The sequence below is a fragment of the Apodemus sylvaticus genome, chromosome X (assembly GCF_947179515.1).
Source record: "Apodemus sylvaticus chromosome X, mApoSyl1.1, whole genome shotgun sequence".
Classification (NCBI taxonomy): domain Eukaryota; kingdom Metazoa; phylum Chordata; class Mammalia; order Rodentia; family Muridae; genus Apodemus; species Apodemus sylvaticus.
Window position 1 is genome coordinate 12,267,421 of NC_067495.1, and position 15,832 is coordinate 12,283,252.

The following is a 15,832-nucleotide window of genomic DNA, read 5'->3' on the forward strand; positions in this document are numbered from 1 at the left end:
TCAGGGAAAGATCATCTTACCTGCCCTTCGCCCCCAGATTAACATGTAAAGCCGAGGATGGCCCTTACAAGCTTCTTACCCCCTAGTATTGCCAGAGGGTTAGTCACTTGAAAAGCAGGACCAAACTATCTTATTTAAGTGTCCAGCATATTCAGATACTATGGGTCTGCCAAGTGTACAGTATGAATAAGGGCTGGGAGCCCATGGAAGCTATCCATCCATAATACAAGGGTCTAAGGGCTTTCGGGGGACCTTATAGTAACTAACTGACACTCTATAGGGCATGTTCTACTATTAATGAATTCTGGTTTAATTATTTTAAACGTTTGAGTTTTGAGATAGAGTCTCTATGTAGCTCTGGCTGGTCTAGAAGTTGCTGTGCAGCTAGGCTGGCCTCCAACTCAGAGATCTTCCTGCCTCTGCCTCCTGAGTGCTAGGATTAAAAGTATGTGCCACCATGATTGACTTTAATGTCAATTTTTACATCTATGGGTGTTTTGCCTACATACCTGTCTATGTACCACTTGTATGCCTGTTGCTTATAGAGGCCAGAAAATGGTTCCAGATCCCCTGGAACTGGAGTCACAGATGGTTGTGAGCTCCCATTTGGGTGCTGGGAACCAAACTCAGGTCCTTTGGAAGAACAGCCAAGTATTCTTTTTTGTAGTTGTTTTGTTTTTTGAGATGGGGTTTGGGAGGCAGAGGCAGGGGGATTTCTGAGTTCAAGGCCAGCCTGGTCTATAGAGTGAGTTCCAGGACAGCCAGGGCTACACAGAGAAACCCTGTCTCGGAAAAAAAAATCCCCCCTCCCCCTCCCTGCAAAAGAGAGAAAGAGATGGGGTTTCCCTGTGTAGCCCTGGCTTTCCTGGAACTCACTCTGTAGACCAGGCTGCCCTCAAACTCACAGAGATCCATCTGCCTCCTGAGTGCTGGAAGTAGAAGTGTGTGCCACCCCTGCCGGCAGCCCGGCAGCCAGTACTCTTAAAACAAGCCATTTGGTATTTAAAGGGCCATACAACAAGACAATTCTGTCCATGGCAGCTTGGAATTGGTTTTTGAGAGCCAATGAATCCATTCTTTGAATAGGCTTGAGTTCTGAAAGGCTCTGAAGGATACCTTGACCTTCTGGTCCATTCCAACATGGCAAATGATATAAGTTGCTGAAATCACTAGAGAAAGTACAGAGGAAAACACAGGTCTCAGAGCTGACGAGAGGGCTTAGTTAGGGACAGTTGCCTCCAAGCCTGATAAGTAAGCTGACTTGATTCCCAGGACCCACAAGGAAAGACAGAACAGAACTGACTCATGGCAGTAAGTTGTCCCTTGACCTCTACATGGACTCCCTGCTCCCCAAACACACATCACAATGAATAAGGAAATGTAATTTTTTGGAGGGGGTTATTTTGTTTTTTTTGAGTCAGGGTTTCTCTGTATAGTCCTGGCTGTCCTGGAACTCACTCTGTAGACCAGGCTGGCCTCGAACTCAGAAATCTGCCTGCCTCTGCCTCCCAGAGTGCTGGGATTACAGGCGTGCGCCACCACTGCCCGGCTGGAAATGTAATTTTTTAAAGATGTATTTATTGTAATATCTAAATACACTGTAGCTGTCTTCAGACACACCAGAAGAGGGCATCAGATCTCAGTATGGATGACTGTGAGTCATGTGGTTGCTGAGATTTGAACTCAGGACCTTCAGAAGAGCAGTCAATGATCTTAACCGCTGAGCCATCTCTCCAGCCCAAAGAAATGTAATTTTAAGAAATTGTTTAGAGCCAGGAATGATGGCACGTGCTTTTAATCTCAGCACTCAGGAAGCAGAGGTAGACAGATCTCTTGAGTTGGAGGCCAGCCTGCTTTACATACATAGTGAGTTCTAGAGCTATACAGACAAACCAACCTACCTACCTACCCATGTATCTATATAAATTTTTAAAAGAAAACATAGGTTCCAGAAATTGCAGCATAGCTCTGAGACCCATGAGGACATAGAAAGTAGTCTTTTTTTTAAATGTCTTTTTTTTCTTCTTTATTCATTTTAAAAGTTTTTATTTGCTTTTAGTGCATTGGTGATTTGCCTGCATGTAGGTTGTATTCCCTAGAATTGGACTTACAAACAGCTGCGACCTGGCATGTAGACGCTGGGAATGGAACCTAGGTTCTTTGGGAAAGTGACCTGTGCGGCCAGCACTTTTAACTGCTGAGCCATCTCTCTAGCCCACAGAAGGCATTCTAGAACTGGTATGTTTTGAGAGACAGATGGCAGGAGGCAGCAAAGACAGCCTAGGCTAAGCAAATGGAAATGCAGCTTAACATGACTCTTCCCTCTTCTCCACCATACCTGGGAAAGAATCTTTGCCTGCTCTCTTCCTGAAGAAATCATCGAAATCTCAGGTTCAGGTGTCCAGACAGCTAGTGTGGAAGAGCAGCTATCCTAGGAGAAGAACTGGGCAGCCAGGGGCCGTCAGTCCTCCAGATTCAAAGCCTGCTGGGTGCTCTGAGGGAGACTGCACCCTTTTAAAGAGCTTTTCCCTAAGGGTTTACTGGTGACTCTCTACTAGAACCCTTGCAGGCCTTATGAGAGCCGGCATGAGTAATGACTGCTTCTGTAGTGCTAGGCCTGCATAGTTTGGCCCTGACACTTCTCTTCACCCCTCAAAGTGAACAGGGGGGAGTTCGATCCCAGCATTCCTCAATGCATTTTTGCCAGCTAAAGTACTGGGTAACTTCAGTTAATTTGAACTCATGACTAGAATATACATAGTTAGTCAGTGAAACTATTGGCAGAGAAAAGCAGACTGGAAGTATCAGCTATATATGACAGTATAACAAATTACTTTCAAACTTAGCTGCTCAAAACAACAAGGACTTATTTGTCTTGCAGTTTCCAAGGGTCAGGAATCTGGGAGGAGCTTAGTTGGGGTGCCTTTGTCCCACGGTTGTTTCAGTTGAGTTGTCAGCTAATGGCTTCACTTTTATCATGATCCTATGGCTATACTAGCAAGAAGAGGCTTTTGGTGGGGTTCCTCACAACATGAGACTTAATCATGCATATGAGATCATGACCAAGATACAAATTACAAGACAGAAATTACAGTGTACACACACACACACACACATACACAAACAGCCTTTATCTCATGTATCTAGCAAGCAAGCTACTGGGATTACAGGTCTGGAACACCACAACCAGAATTTGCAGTGCTAGATGCAAGATTTCATGCATGAAGCCGGGCAGTGGTGGCACACGCCTTTAATCCCACCACTTGGGAGGCAGAGGCAGGTGGATCTCTGAGTTTGAGAACAGCCTGGTCTACAGAGTAACTTCCAAGACAGCCATGGCTACACAGAGAAACCCTGTCTCGAAAAACAACAACAAGATTTTCATGCATGATATGCAGACATTCTACCAACTGAGTTACATAAGTACAGACAATGGAAATTAAAATGAAATTTTAGCACTAAGTCCTGATATAGTAGTTAGCTGGGAAAATAACTTAGTGGTTTAAAATACTGGCTGCTCTTCCAGAGGGCCTTGGTTGAATCTCCAGGACCCATATGGTAGCTCACAACCATCTGTAACTGAAGTCTCAGGGGATTTGAGCTCCTCTTCTGGTTTCCAGGGATTCCAGGCATATTGTGTACAGATGTCCACACAGGCACAACAACCATACACCTAAAAAATCCAAATGACCATAACTGTGATTTTTGAAAGTCTAAGCTAGGCGTAGCAGCGTACACTTTTACTCCTAGCACTTAGGAGGTTGAGACAGAAGTGTCTCATGGTTGAAGACAGCTTGAGCAAGATAAGCAGTGCTAGGATTTCTGGTCTAGGTTATCCAACCCAACTAAGGTGCCAGGTCTTAATGGGAGCAGTATCAGTGTGCACATACCTCTTATTTCCCTTTTTTTTTTTTTTTTTTTTTTTTTTTTTTGGTTTTTCGAGACAGGGTTTCTCTGTGTAGCATTGGCTGTCCTGGAACTCACTCTGAACCCCAGGCTGGCCTCGAACTTAAAAATCCACCTGCCTCTGCCTCCCAAGTGCTGGGATTAAAGGCATGTGCCACCACTGCCCGGCACCTCTTATTTCAATATAGGGTCTCATCATAGGCTAGCTAAAGTTAGCTTGGAACCTGTTAAAGCTCAAATTACAATCCTGCCTCAGTTTCCTGAGAGACGGGAATGAGGCATCTGGTTCAATGGCACAGTAAAAAGCAGACACAGCTCTCCTCTTTGTTGGGACATAAGCCAAGGGATTTGCACATACTAGGAAGGCACTCTCCCACTGAGCTGAACCCTATAGAAGGACTGAGCACCTTAAACTAAAAGCAAAACTATACAGCTAACATAATAAGTTGCAGAAGAGTATCTTTGGGAACCTGGGGGGATTTCTGTAAAAGTACAGGCAAGTTGGTTGTGGTCCCAGCACTGCAGACTGAGGCAAAAGGTTTATGAGTTCCAGGATAGCGTGAGCATACAGTGAGGTACAGACCACATGGCAAGAAAACATTAGAACGAACAAAAAAAATGTATTCAACTAGAGATAACTACTTACAAATGTAATAAAAATCCATGAAAATCACTGAGAAATGTGGGAATAAGCTTAACAGGAATTGTAGATGAATAGCATCTGAAGGTTAGCAAATCTATTTGTGGTGGGGTTAGTGAGGGAGTTGAGGGCAGGCCTTTACAATCTTGAGCGAATTCATTCTAGAGTCCCTGGAGGCAAACAAGTTATTAAGACATTGAAGGCTGGGAAAGATCAAATTGTCAGGCAGTGGACTTAGACAGTACTTGCTTTCGATTTCATTATGTATTGCAAAAGTTCTTCCTTTGGATCAACAGCCAGTATCCTGAATAGAGAGCAAAATTCATTTTGTGAATTGGGATTTGCACCCTTTGAAGCTAGGATATCTGTCTTGCTGAACACATATCAGGCGTAAAGAGACTGTCAGATAAGGATGCAAACTTAAGTCAGAGGACGACGTTAAAGGGAGGAGTCCTATAACACAGATGTTAGGGGTAGGGGCTAAGCATTCGGAAATGTAAGGTTTGACATGAAGATCTCTGAAGGGCTTGGGGCTTTGAGGGATAATGCAGTTAAAGGTCTAAAAAGAAAAGATTAGTTTCTGAGGATGGCAGTTCGTTGGCAACGACTTTCTATCGAAAGGAAGAAATTACGTCAAAGACACTGAAAATTACGTCAGGGAGGAAAAGGCTCTATGGGTCCAACCGTTTGAGATGGGAAAGGAGCCAGTCCATCAGCCAAAAAAGAGATGCTTACAGGAGAACGCATTGAACTCATAAAGTTCCTCTCTATTCCCGGAAGCGGCAAGGCGAACTGCAGACTCCGCCTTCCTCGCCCTCTTCCCAACCCCCCGCTGGCCTCGACCAATGAGCACGCACGCCGGGGCGCGCTGGGAGGACGTTCCGTGACGTCTCTGGTACGCACGCTTTATCAGGCGTCTTCCCGCGCCGCAGTCTCTCTGTTCTCCCGGTTCCTCAGAGCTCGTCGTCTCTGCGGTCTTCTGACTTTTAATTTCCAGGTAAGCGCGTTTGTCTTGCTCCGTGACCGTCCCCCACCTTAAGTCCTTGCCCTCCAGGGCCGAGGGACGAGAGTAAGAAGAGTTGTGGCCGCTGACATGTAGGCTTGAGCTTCGAGGAGGGTTAGACCCGGGCTCGAAGGTAAAAATGTATTAATTGTGAGGCTGGCGTGCTGCATCTGGAGCGGGGTACCGCCGAGAGGCGAGGGCTGCGTCCGAGGCGGTAGGGACCACGCGCCGACCTATGCCGGCTGCCGCTTCCCACGTGACCGCCGCCATCTTGTTCGCCTGGGAAAGAGGAAATGCAATGCTGTTGTAGGCCTGCGCGACCGTGCAAAATGACGGGCGTGGCAGCCTGGGATGCTGTGGGCATGCGCGGTAGTGGTCATCAAATGGCGGATGGGCTCACCCAGCCTTGCTGCTTCCCGCCATTTCTGTTTTCCGAGCCGCTTGCTGTTTGAAATATTACTTTTAGCCTCATTTTTTTTCTGTGTTCCCCGTAATTCTCTGGTTTCCGGGTGTTGTGCATCTCACCACTTAGCCACATTCACGTCCCAATATTTCGTACACTCTCTCTAGGACTTGCATTCTGCCATGTCTTCTGAAGAAGGGAAGCTCTTCGTGGGGGGGCTCAACTTCAACACGGATGAGCAGGCACTTGAAGACCACTTCAGCAGCTTTGGGCCTATCTCTGAGGGTGAGCCTTGTACCAGCCCAGGGATGAGGGTTGTTGGATATGAGAACTAGTCTGGAACTAAAACCTGAATTTTTCCGTAAGTTCCACGTCTGTAAGGTATGGTTAGGCTGAGAAAAGTCCAATGGGATAAAGGATTTTTTTTTTAACGGGAGGAGTTGGAGGGGGCCTAATTCTCCCAAGTGCTATTTGATGTGTCCTGCTGCAACTGTGCCTGATTTGCTTTGAAGGCTGTTATTTTCAACTTAAATGTTAGCGTTCTAACATTTGTATTTCTGCCCCTCCCCCTAGTGGTTGTTGTCAAGGACCGGGAGACTCAAAGATCCCGGGGTTTTGGCTTCATCACCTTCACAAACCCAGAGCATGCCTCAGATGCGATGAGAGCTATGAATGGAGAGGTGAGGCCTCCTGCCTGCACAGGGGCCTTCTCCCTGTCTGCCACTTTCTTCGTTCTTTCTGTTTTCCCTCTATGTCTGCCAGGGGCAGCGTGGCCAAGAAGCCCCGCAGCGTCCACTCACAGGAGCATGACTGCCTTCTGTTCTAGGGGGTGGAGGGCAGCGGCAGACAGAGCCGGGCTGCCTGGGAGGCGACGACTGGTCCTGCATGAGGCCGAGAAGCCACCTGTGGATGGTTGACCTGCTCTGGGCTTAGGTAGTAGAGTCTGCAGAGCTGTGGGCCTGGCCCGGAGAGGACCTCGTGAGTCTGCTGGGATGGACTCTGAAGCCTCAAACCGAGAGAGGTGTCTAGCCCTAATAGTCGGGCAGCTTAGAGGAGTGGGGAGGAGAACTCAGCCTGAGTTCAGTCAAGATGTAAGTAGCAGCAGGGGAGCACGGTGGATTCAGGTCCTTCTGTGGGATTCTGTAGCTCCTGGTGAAGCCATTCTGCTCAGAGGAGCTTGCCTTGGACTTGGCACCCAGATTCTGGTGCCCAGCAGGAATTTCTGGGCTCTTGCCTACACCTACCTGCCTGTGCCCATTCTTCCCTCATCACTACTCTGACCGACTGACAACACTTCCTTGTGTCTGTCTCCTTCCCATACCTAGTCCCTGGATGGGCGCCAAATCCGAGTGGATCATGCAGGCAAGTCTGCCAGGGGAACCAGAGGGGGTGCCTTTGGGGCCCATGGGCGTGGTCGCAGCTATTCTAGAGGTAAGTGCGGTTCTGGACTGATTATGAGAGTAAATAGACCTATTTAATTTGTTAGGGACTTTGTCTAAACACCTGCTACTTCAATATTTTTCTGTAGGTGGTGGAGACCAGGGATATGGAAGCGGAAGATACGACAGCCGACCTGGAGGATATGGATATGGATATGGGCGGTCCAGAGACTACAGTGGCAGGTGGGTACTGGGAGGTTGGGATAGTCAGGTACTACTGTTTAAGAATTCAGTAGCCTAATACTCATACCTATGCTAAAAATGGGAGTTTTCCATAGAGCTCATATTTTACGTGTCTTTGTGTTATGTGGTGGCTTGGATATATCAAAGGTCAATTGCCCAACACCACTATGTGCCAATTCATGTGCTCATGAATATAATTTCCATCACCACAGAAACTGGCTAAAACTTATATTGTGAAACAACTTATGAAATTTGACTGTATACTTTTTAATGTTTAACATCTACAATGTAGAATGCATTTTCGTAAAACAATATCGCTTTTTCCCAGAAGCCAGGGTGGTTATGACCGCTACTCGGGAGGAAATTACAGAGACAATTATGACAACTGAGATGGGGCATGCACACAAAATGTAGGTGAGACCTGAATTTTGCCACTGCATCCACCTGTGTTCATCAGATCCTCTTCTCCTGTCCCTTTTGCTTTTCTTCTCGCCATACTGCTTTTTCTCTGCTGCCCTGATGCCTTACCCAGCCAGTCTGTCAGCACTTGGCTGCTCTCTCTCACTGTTGTGTGCATGCCAGAGCTAGTTGGTGGGCGGCGGGAGGATGTTCTGAAAGTAATCCAGGGGGCATGGTAGAAAGAGAAGAGGTGCTGTGCTGCATCTTTATCCTCTCTGGGAGGTGAGCATGTTATCAGCCTGTTTCTTCCTGACATCAAAATTCTACCCCCTCTTACTATTCTCAGATACACAAGGAATAACACTTCAGATCCAGGATCGTCCTTGCAAATTGCTGTATTTATAAAGATTTTTGGAGCTGCGCTGAAACGTCTGTTTTAGTACATCAAGTTCTATTTTTGAATTGAGCTCCCAAGGTAGTTTGTTAAAGAAGTTTTAGAAAGCTCCATGTGTTCTTTAAACATTTTTTTCCCTTTTAAAGACAAATTTTGAGACATTTGTTACAGTCCCAATATTTTTTTTTATCGGAATTTTTGTTTCGGCACTCAGGATTATTGTTTGTGGCCAGGCTAAATTGGTTTTTAAAAATGTGTTATTTTGGGACATTTTAAGAACTTGTAAACAATGTAAACATGGCCAGAAAGTGATTTCTGAATGTACCTATGAACAATCTGAGTCGATATCATTACTACTTAGAGATGTTTTTTATTAAAGATCATCATCCTGATTATATAGAAGAGCTTCTTTAAAATGTTTGTGAATGTCATTTTTTAATACTGGAAGAAAAAGTATTCTGTTGTGTCTGATGTGTTTAGGATGTCCTTTATGGAGCTAATTAAAACATGAAACCTGAACACAAATCTATACTGATAATGCTTTTTCCTTATTCAACCAAGTTTACAGTTTAGAACTAGAGGCAAGTCAGGGAGAAGCTTGGAGAAAGTACTGGGAGGAGCAGGAACTGCCAAAAGGGTTGAGGCTTGACTTTCAAGTTAGTGAGTTTGGGTGTATGGGGAGACTTGAAATGTAATGGATGCAGAAGAATGTCAATTCCCTTAGGACTAGAATTGGGTTTTCTGAAGTCGTTTCTTGGTTCTTTTCACAACTTATTTTCTTTTCTGGGCACAAGGTAGATGGATACCCTCCTTGCAAGATTGTTCTCAAAACATAAGTACCTTAATCTCATGACATGGACAATAAACTCTTCACTTTGCTTAATGGGGATTGGGGGTTGGTATATGTCACATAAAGGAAACTTGACTAGAGGGGTGGGGGATTATCCTACTGACTGGATTCAGGTTCCTAAATTCAAATGTGGGGATTCTCACCCTGCTCTTTGATCTTTAATGAGTCATTTAATTTCTGCTTTCCTTAACCATAATGTTCCACATCTGGAGGAGGGCGGAATGAATAAGTATAAAATGCCACTACAAACAATCTGATAAACTTTCTGTCATAAAATTATCTTAAGTGAGAAGCCCATGGTGGCCCTTCAAAATTGTGAGCAGGGGCCCTCATTAGCTGCTCAGTTCTGCTTTAAGTTTAGTGAGGGTTCTAGTGTGTGTCTTTGGATCCCATGGGTGTTAATCCTTCATTATTTAGTTCCAGTTAGAATGGGAAAATGAGATGTCCATGGTTTTTACCTGGCCAATATTGAGCATAGACCACCAGGCTGCAGACTTGACATTTTTTTTTAAACAGTTTGCTGCATCCTTGGGGCATGGAGGCTCCCAACTAGCAGGATCAGGCCCCAAGGATCCTCTTTTCTCCCACCCAAATGGTCATGAATTTGCTTTGGCAGGTGGATGAAGACTCAGGAACTTCCCAGAATACTGCCTCAACCAATGAGCCAGGCCCAGGTTATGGGGCATTGGGGCTAACCCTACCAGGTGGGTACTTATGTGGTCCGAGGAAGCAGTCTGTGCTGGGCCTTGGGGAAGTAAGATGGTGGGAACTGGCAGAACTTGCTGCCTTAAAGGTCAGGGGTGGGGAGGAAATAAAGCCAGTAGCACTTGAGGTAGTATTTCATCAACCACAAAATAACAGCTGGATGGTTTTCTAGCTGTGTGTGTATGTATATAACAGCAAAAAGGAACAAAAATAGCCTCAAGTTTCTTTAACAATTGTTCTTTCCAGATAGATAACTGGAGCTGTATTGTAATAATTAGCTATGGAAAGCCTGTACCTTGGTGCTAATTGTTGAGAGTAAAAGGGCCCAGGATGTCCACTGCAAAGCTCTATGGTCATGTAGACATTAGGGAAACTAAAATTTGAGGTTCAAAGCTCCCCAAACTCCCAATGAGAGTTTTAAACCTAGAGCCATAATAGCAGACACCACAGTCCAATAGGGCTAGAATTAGGGGCTGTGATGCCATCCTGGGAGGGAACTGAGCCATAGTGCTGGGCTGGCAGCATTTACCAACTGAGCTAGACTCCAGCCTCCAAAACTCAGGTTTTAGGCCCTGTTTCTAGGCTTCCTCAATTTTAGGGTTTTAGGCAGAAAAACGTTTAAAATGAACTAAGTCCCTAAATAATGCTGCCACACCCTTAGGCCACATTTACACTGAAAAGCTTAGAGAATTGTGTGCTATCATCCTCTTTCCAAAGTCAACTTATGGTTAATTTTGGCTTGTGACGACCAGTGTCCGGGCTTTGCAAGCTTCTTAGTTCATTATCAGCTACAGCCTGATCCCTTCTACCCTTCCGTGAAGCTATCCTTCATAGGACATAAAAGCTAAAAAATTCACGCTTCCAGGTTTGGTTGCAAGAAAAATATTGGTGAGACTTGGTGAGGATTTTATAATTACTACCTACTTAATTAGCACAATTACAGTAAGGATCTTTGTTTTGTTTGATTTGTTTTTGAGACAGGGTTTCTCTGTGTAGCCCTGTCTGTCCTGGAACTCACTCTGTAGACCAGGCTGGCCTCCAACTCAGAAATCCACCTGCCTCTGCCTCCCAGGGATTAAAGGCCTCTGCCACCACTGCCTGGCTGGTGTCTATAATGTCTATATATTAAAGACATTTAATATATGTGTGTACACTGTAGCTGTCTTCAGACACACCCAAAGAGGGCGTTGGATCTAATTACATGTGGTCGTGAGCCACAGTGTGGTTGCTAAGAATCGAACTCAGGACCTCTGAAGGAACACCACTGCCTGGCTTAGTTTTATTTTTTTGAGGAACTGCTTTAAATCCTGTAGATGAAAGAGATGGGATGTTGAAATTTGGCAAGCCAAATATTTTAATATACTGTTAATATATTTGGTATGTGTGAAACAAATTTTCTTGTACAATAGATGAGAAGTAGTTTTAAGTTTTAACAGATTAGCCTGGCCTATGAAAAAAAACAATTATAAGAAGGAATATATAATACTCTATTGTACATATAAATGTAAAATCTGGGACCCAGTTGCTTTGGTTTATTTAGACTGATACCTAAAAGGAATGGATTACTAGCTGAAAAGATAGCATTTGTCTCCATTTTAACCCATGGGGAAGGAAGCAGATGACACCATAGAAATTGAGCTGTAAAAACAATTGACTTTACCCCATTCAATAGAATCATTTTTTATTTGACAGGTGCATAAAGCATTAAGTTGACATTTCTAAAACCTGTTACAGCAAAGTAGTGTTTACTGCTTTACTAGGTATCATTGCAAGGGATTCATACCTAAGCAAGCAGTCCACTAACGTAATACCTGAAGCTTGGATTTTTTTTGACAGACGCTATATAGCACAGACTGGCTTCCACTGTCACATTTCCTATTTCAAAAGCTCCTTATTGTTCCTGTAGGCATTTTAATTCCCAAGGTAGTGTACATTTAAAGCATAGGACATGGTTTGGTAATTCACACATTGAAGACAATTGCCATTTTATTGAATTCATACAATTATTTTTGTTATCTGAAAGTGGTTTACATATTTTAAGTGTAAACTATAGTATCACTATGGTGATGCTGTCTTCAGGATGGAAACAGGACTTCAAATAATGAGGTGAGTGTGCTACCATTGAGTTATCTCTGCCTTTATTTTAAGGTTGGATACTATACTTGTATTGGGTCCATATCTTGGCTTTTGTAAGTTTTGTAAGCAAATGCAAACCTTTTTGATATGCCTTTACTTTCCAAAATAACTATTAAAATACTTTTAATTAAATTTGTTTCGTGTGTGTTACATGTATGTCTGTGTGAGTGAGGGTGTCAGCTTCCCTAGAACTGGAGATATAGTGGGGCTGCCATGTGGGTATTCTAGAAGAGCAACCATGGAGTCATCTTTTCATTACTGGAATTTTGGCCTGTGTATAACCAGAATAATAAAGGTTTAGTTTGGCTAATTATATGACCAAATGTGCTACAGCTAAGTGTTACTTAAAAAGCCAGAGTCATCTCTCCAGCAATGCTTGTATTCTTAGAAGAGGTTCTCATTGAAAAACTTGACACAATTTAGATTTAATCACATGAAGTTGTGGTTTTTCTTTTGGGTGGTGGTTTGTGTCTTTGTTTTATGGATAGGTTGGGGGGGTATAACTTGCAGGAGTGGGTAGACCTCAGGAATTGAGCCCAGCCAGGTACAAGGCCTGGCAAGCAGCAATTTTCTTCTGTTGGGCCATCTCACTGGTCCTTAATTCAGTTTTTATGTTGTGAGGATGTAGCCAGCCCCCTTACCAAAATACAGGTCCTTCATACCATGTGGGCCCACAGAATCATAAGGCAGGAGATGCCTTTTCCTATGGAGCTGTTAGTGCACCTCAGACCTCAAGGAACACCTTTGGTTAATTTCCCTCTCAAGTTAGAAACCAACCTATGCCAATAGAGTTATAAAAACAAGCTAAAACGTTGGGGAGGGGGTTGGTGGAGGTGTAACTGAAGTGAGATATCATTTGAGATGTAAGCGAATGGAATGATTAATAAAATATATGGAAAGTATTAGAGGTAGAATTAATAGTCCACCACACTGGAATGTGATAACTGGTCTTTCTACCAGTGTTCATGGTTGTCCCCTGCAAGTCCTCTGTGATGATGACTCATGGTTGCACAGTAAGCACTTATGGGAGTTTGGGTCACATAAAGGAGGCAAGACTAATCTCTGCTCTGAGGACAGGGATTTGCTGGGCTCTCTAGCTAAATGAGTGAGCTCCCAAATTCAATTAGGGGTCCTCCAAATGTAAGCCCAAGCATTAAGTACAGGAGTTGTATGCTCAACCTTAAAATGTATACATGCCAGTAACAGGCTAAGCAGGCTTGTCAGGAGGGCAGTGATGTATGATGGGGTATGACTAAGGAATCTAGGTGTCAGCTTACGGCTGAATATGAACTTGCACAGTTGTGCATGTGTGTACACAGGTTCCACATACACAAGCCTTGTCTGGCTTTTTCAGGCAAAAGGCTCATACCTTTGCCCAGCATGAGAATGCCTGGCTGAAACTTTCAATGCAGATGGGATTCTGAGTTGGAGACTAGCCTGGCCTCCAGAGCAAGTGCCAGGACTACTCAGAAATTGTCTTGAACAAGTCCTATCATCCCCTAAAACCTACTGGCAATTTAAAACCCTGTCTCACCTTTAAGTCAGTAAATGTAGCTCAGTGAGATGTCGGAAGACACTAGGACATTGTTCTGTAGTTGATATGGGACAGTTGTTTTATTAGTGTGTATGGTGGGGCAAGACAAATGATTTGCTCCAGGATTCATGAATAAAATCTATATAAACTCAAGGTGCTAATTAGGGCTGAAAAGGTAGCTTGAGCAGTCAAGCCCCACACCACTTGTAATTGATCTGGTGCCTCTGCACTCAGATGTGCAAGCACATAATTTTAGGAATGGCCACACACTGGAGGCAGGTGGATTTCTGAGTTGGAGGTGAGGTGGATAAAAGAACTACATATTGTAACATTTAGGAGTAGGAAGCCTTCAGAAGGAAAATGAGGCAGTGTGTCTTCAAATAATGGGCCAGGAGACCAGGGTGGAAGCAGTGAGTGAAGAAGTTTGAGCCTTGTTCCAGAATGGGGAGCCCATTCCAGACTTAGGAGTGGACGTACTCAAGAATGGAGTTCTGACACCAAAGGAGATTTACAAATGTACTAGGGACTTCATATATCAGGTGTGCAGAGTTAGAAGACAGATACCACTCTTGTCAACAAGAAGCTGGCTGCCAGAGGTTGGGGATTTCGGCAGTCTCAATACCAATTCACTGTTGTGTCCATCAGTGGCTATGCGTAGCGAACCCCTCAGGTTTACCTCCACTGGAGTACTGCAGAGTACAGTGGATCCTGCTAAAGGCAATGTGGCTGTGGATTCAGGTTCTTTTCTAATTCATCAAAGTCAGAACCTCCAGAATTGCTTGTCATGAATTTGTACGCACAACACTGAGACTCTGCCAACTGACTGCCATCTCATCTCATTCAAACTAGCATGTAATCTAGTGAGCATGTAATGACTTAAAATTTGAAAAGCTGCCTGTGTTAATTCATGCCTTTAGTACTGCACTGGGGTGGATCTCTGCAGTCCTGATCTACACCGTGAGTTGCAGGATAGCCCGAACTACATAATAGGCCTGGTCTCAAAATAAGCGGAGGTGCCATGCATCCTTACTCCCAGGAGTTGAGAAATAGAGGTAAATAATATAGTCTGATCTATCGAGCAAGTTCCGGGACAGGCAAGGCTACGCTGAGAGACCTCAACAATAAAAATGGGAAAGAAATGTGAGTTTGTGGGGGTGGGTGTCTTCAGAGGCCAGAAGAGGGCATCAGATTCCCTGAAACTGGATTTCAGGCAGTTCTGAGCTGCCAGACATCCTAAGAACTGAACTTGGGTCCTCTGGAAAAGTAATATGTCTGTGCCCGAGATATCTCAAGTTTAACAGTAAGTGAATGTAGGTCATGAAATAAAAGAGGCACTAGCCCTGAGGGGGAGATGTTAAGGAAAGGTGGTTAAACGAGTAAGGAAGGGTACAAGTGGAAGCACACATTGACAAGAAGCCAAAAGGAGGCTAGTCGAAGTAGTCTACTTTCATTTTGTATGCACAGGTGCCCTTGGAGACCTGAAGTGGGCAGTGAATCTCAGGAACAAGTTATACGCAGCTCTGAGCCACATGATGTGGGTGCTGGGATCTGAACTCAGGTCCTCTACAAGATGGTTTAACCATTAAGCCATCTTCCCAGCCTTCAAAAACATTTGAAAATGTTATAATAAAACAGTACATTGTAAGCTAATTTAAGAAAAAAGTTAAATGAAAACTAATGTTGGAACGTGGTAGATTTCAGATGCTAGCCAAAGCTTTCTGAATATTAACTCATCCAGCCCTCAATACCTGTGGGACAGGTTTTTGCAGGTGAGACTGATTCACAAACAGGTTGTAGGATTTGTCTGAGATCAGCAGAGCCTCTCCCAGTGGCCAAGTTCTATTGCCTTTTGAAAAAGTATCTGCTTCTTGAAACAGCAAATACACAAAAGCTAGCACAGACCCTTTGCATTGATGACTAGTTCACACTTAATCCTGTCATATTGTGATATCCAAAGTGGACACTATCTCAGGCAAAAAGGACCAACAGGAGAGCTCAGTGGGTAAGGCTGCCATGGGTGAGGACATGAGCTTCATCCCTGGTACCCAGATGTGTGCCATCCAGTGACCTTCATACATGAACCTGTATGTGTGTCCCCTCTCCCAAATACATCTTTAAAACACATTGATTATCGTGTTCTTTATGATTTAAAAGAATGAATGAAAATAAAGTATGGATCACAGATGGGGGCCAGTTAATCCTCTGGTGCTGTAGATTCTCTCATCTATAAAGGAGAGATC

General features: G+C 44.2%; 1 protein-coding gene across 4 annotated transcripts; it reads left to right on the plus strand.

The window, feature by feature from the left end:
- The first annotated feature begins 5,425 nt into the window (after positions 1-5,425).
- Rbm3 (RNA binding motif protein 3) lies at positions 5,426-8,896 on the plus strand. 4 transcript variants are annotated; one of them, XM_052170842.1, is made up of 7 exons: positions 5,426-5,543; positions 6,120-6,237; positions 6,526-6,632; positions 7,278-7,383; positions 7,481-7,574; positions 7,903-7,988; positions 8,320-8,896. In XM_052170842.1, the coding sequence occupies exons 2-6, from the start codon at positions 6,135-6,137 to the stop codon at positions 7,961-7,963; spliced, it is 471 nt and encodes a 156-aa protein (XP_052026802.1). In that variant the 5' UTR covers positions 5,426-5,543; positions 6,120-6,134; the 3' UTR covers positions 7,964-7,988; positions 8,320-8,896. The 4 variants fall into 4 exon arrangements, with proteins under 4 accessions (XP_052026802.1, XP_052026801.1, XP_052026804.1 ...); XM_052170841.1 differs by having other exon boundaries at positions 5,427-5,543; positions 7,903-7,984; XM_052170844.1 differs by having other exon boundaries at positions 5,427-5,543; positions 7,906-7,988.
- The last annotated feature ends 6,936 nt before the right edge of the window (positions 8,897-15,832 follow it).